Here is a 2500-nt window from a genome sequence, read left to right as displayed (position 1 = left end):
AGAAAGTCAAAAATATTTTTGGTTCAATATAGAAAGTCAAAAATATTTCTGACCCAATATAGAAAATAAAAAAGATATTTTTGGTTCAATATAGAAAGTCAAAAATATTTTAGGTCCGATATAGAAAGTCAAAGAATGGTGATAAAACTGTTAAGTACATGATACTAACTGCAATGATGATAACTGTAATAATAACAAAAATAGGTAAATGACACAGTAGATAGAAATATAGTGATAACACAAAACAATTTAATACTTACAGACACAGAATCAACTAACATTTAAAGACTAACAAACAAGTACACTTTTGTAATTAAATACAAACAAACCCTCAAAGACAAACAATGCATTCAAGACAAAAACAAACAAAATATTTCAAGGCACCGAACAAACAAATCAAATCAAATACAACAAAAACAAACAAAACAAATCCTCAAAGACACAAAGGAATTACAAAACAAATAAAATATCAAGCTAATCCTCAAAGACACACAACAAGCAAACAAACAAAACTCTCAAAGACACAAAATCAAACACAGAAAAAAAATCAAAGACAAACAAACAAACACGCGACTCTCAAAGACACTCCAAAACAAACACAAACAATCAATCAAAACGAGAACACACAAACAAAAAACAAACAAAATCAAATACAAACTAACCACACCTCGTTTATTTGTTCTGACAAGCTCTAATAAACAAACAAATATAAAAACGTTCAAGGGCACAAACACAAACATTTAAATCTACCAAAGACACAAAGAAACAAACAAAAAGACACAAAGAAACAAACAAAAAGACACAAAAAAACAAACAAATAAACAAAAAGACACAAAGAAAAACAAAAAGACACAAAGAAGCAAACAAAAAGACACAAAGAAATAAACAAAAAGACACGAAAACAAACAAAGAACCAATAGACTAACCACACCACCTGTCTCTCTAAAAAGAAATCTGAACGACAGGACATGCAATAGAAAAACACGTAAAACTAAAGTAACAAACAGAAAAATAGAGTAACTACCAAAACAAAACAAACAAACAAAGCAATAAAAGACAAATCCACAAACAAAAACACTAAAGACAAACAAAAACACTAAAACAAACAAAAACACTAAAAACAAACAAAAACACTAAAGACAAACAAAAACACTAAAAAACAAACAAAAACACTAAAAACAAACAAAAACACTAAAACAAACAAAAACACTAAAACAAACAAAAACTCTAAACACAAACAAAACACTAAAACAAACAAAAACACTAAAAACAAACAAAAAACAGTTAAAGTCGAAAATAAAACAAACAAGACAAAACAATAAAAGAAAAAAAACACAATAATACAAAACAAACAAAAAAGGCAAAAACGAAAACAAAAACAGAAATAAGCCCCAAAAAATAGAAAAAAAAGCCAAAAACAAATACAAAAAACAAAAATAAAAGCCAAAAAACAAAAGCCAAAACCAAGAGAAAAGACAACTAACCCCCCCCCCCTACGTCTCCCTCCCCCCAGCCTTCGACCCGAATCGCGTATACCTGTTCTGGCACTCCCTGGCACAAGAATTCGGCCCCATCTTCCGCAAAGACATGCCCGGCCATCCGAATATGGTCTTTATAAGCAACCCGGAAGATGTCTGTGCCATGTTCGAGGCCACGAGACTCAACCCGATTCGACCTGGATTGACCTCGCTCAAGAAGATTCGCGGGGAGGGTCGCAGGGAGTGGGAGAGGGAGAGGAGAGAGAGTTATAGGGAGAGGGAGAGGAGAGAGAGTTATAGGGAGAGGGAGAAGAGAGAGAATCATAGGGAGAGGGAGAGGAGAGACTGTCCCAAGGAGACGGCGAGAGAAGATGGAGGGAAGAGGGAGAGAGAAGGAGGAGATGAAGAGACGGGGACGAGGAAGAGAGAAGATGAAGAGAGGAGGGCGAGAGGGGGAGAGGATGGAGGGAGGAAGATGAGAGGGGGAGAGGGTTGTCCCCGGGCGGTTGTGTTTGACGGCGGAGCGGGTATCTTGGCAGAGTAAGTGGATGCGTGGATTTTTTTCCCTTGTATTCTGTCTCGTTCTCTGTTCTCATTCACTACTTTTCCTCTTTTTTTCTTGGCTTCTCTGTTTGTCTCTATGTCTGTCTGAATGTCTATCTGTCTGCTGTCTCTCTCTCTCTCCCTCTCTCTATCTGTCTGCTGTCTTTCTCTCTCTCTCTCTCTATCTGTCTGCTGTCTCTCTCTCTCTCTCTCTGTCTGACTGCTGTCTCTCTCTCTCTCTCTCTCTCCCTACCTCTATCTCTCTCTCTACCTCTATCTCTCTCTCTCTACCTCTATCTCTCTCTCTATCTGACTGCTCTCTCTCTCTCCCTCTCCCTGCCTCTATCTCTCTCTCTCTACCTCTATCTCTCTCTCTATCTGACTGCTCTCTCTCTCTCTCTCTCTTTACCTCTATCTCTCTCTCCCTCTCTGTTTGTCTCTGTCTGTCTGTCTATCTGTCTATGTCTGCTCTCTATCTA

General features: G+C 37.4%; 1 protein-coding gene across 1 annotated transcript in view; it reads left to right on the top strand.

Moving 5' to 3' along the window:
- LOC113823036 (uncharacterized) overlaps positions 1-2500 on the top strand; it is a 28204-nt gene that overhangs the window by 8597 nt on the left and 17107 nt on the right. Inside the window, exon 4 of the mRNA XM_070133420.1 lies at positions 1514-2018. Within this exon, the coding sequence (XP_069989521.1) occupies positions 1514-2018 (505 nt within the window). The remainder of the gene's footprint in view (positions 1-1513; positions 2019-2500) is intronic.

Source organism: Penaeus vannamei, chromosome 18 (assembly GCF_042767895.1).
Source record: "Penaeus vannamei isolate JL-2024 chromosome 18, ASM4276789v1, whole genome shotgun sequence".
Taxonomy (NCBI): Eukaryota; Metazoa; Arthropoda; class Malacostraca; order Decapoda; family Penaeidae; genus Penaeus; species Penaeus vannamei.
Note: the sequence above shows the minus strand (reverse complement) of the source record. Positions and strands in the feature narration are given on the sequence as shown.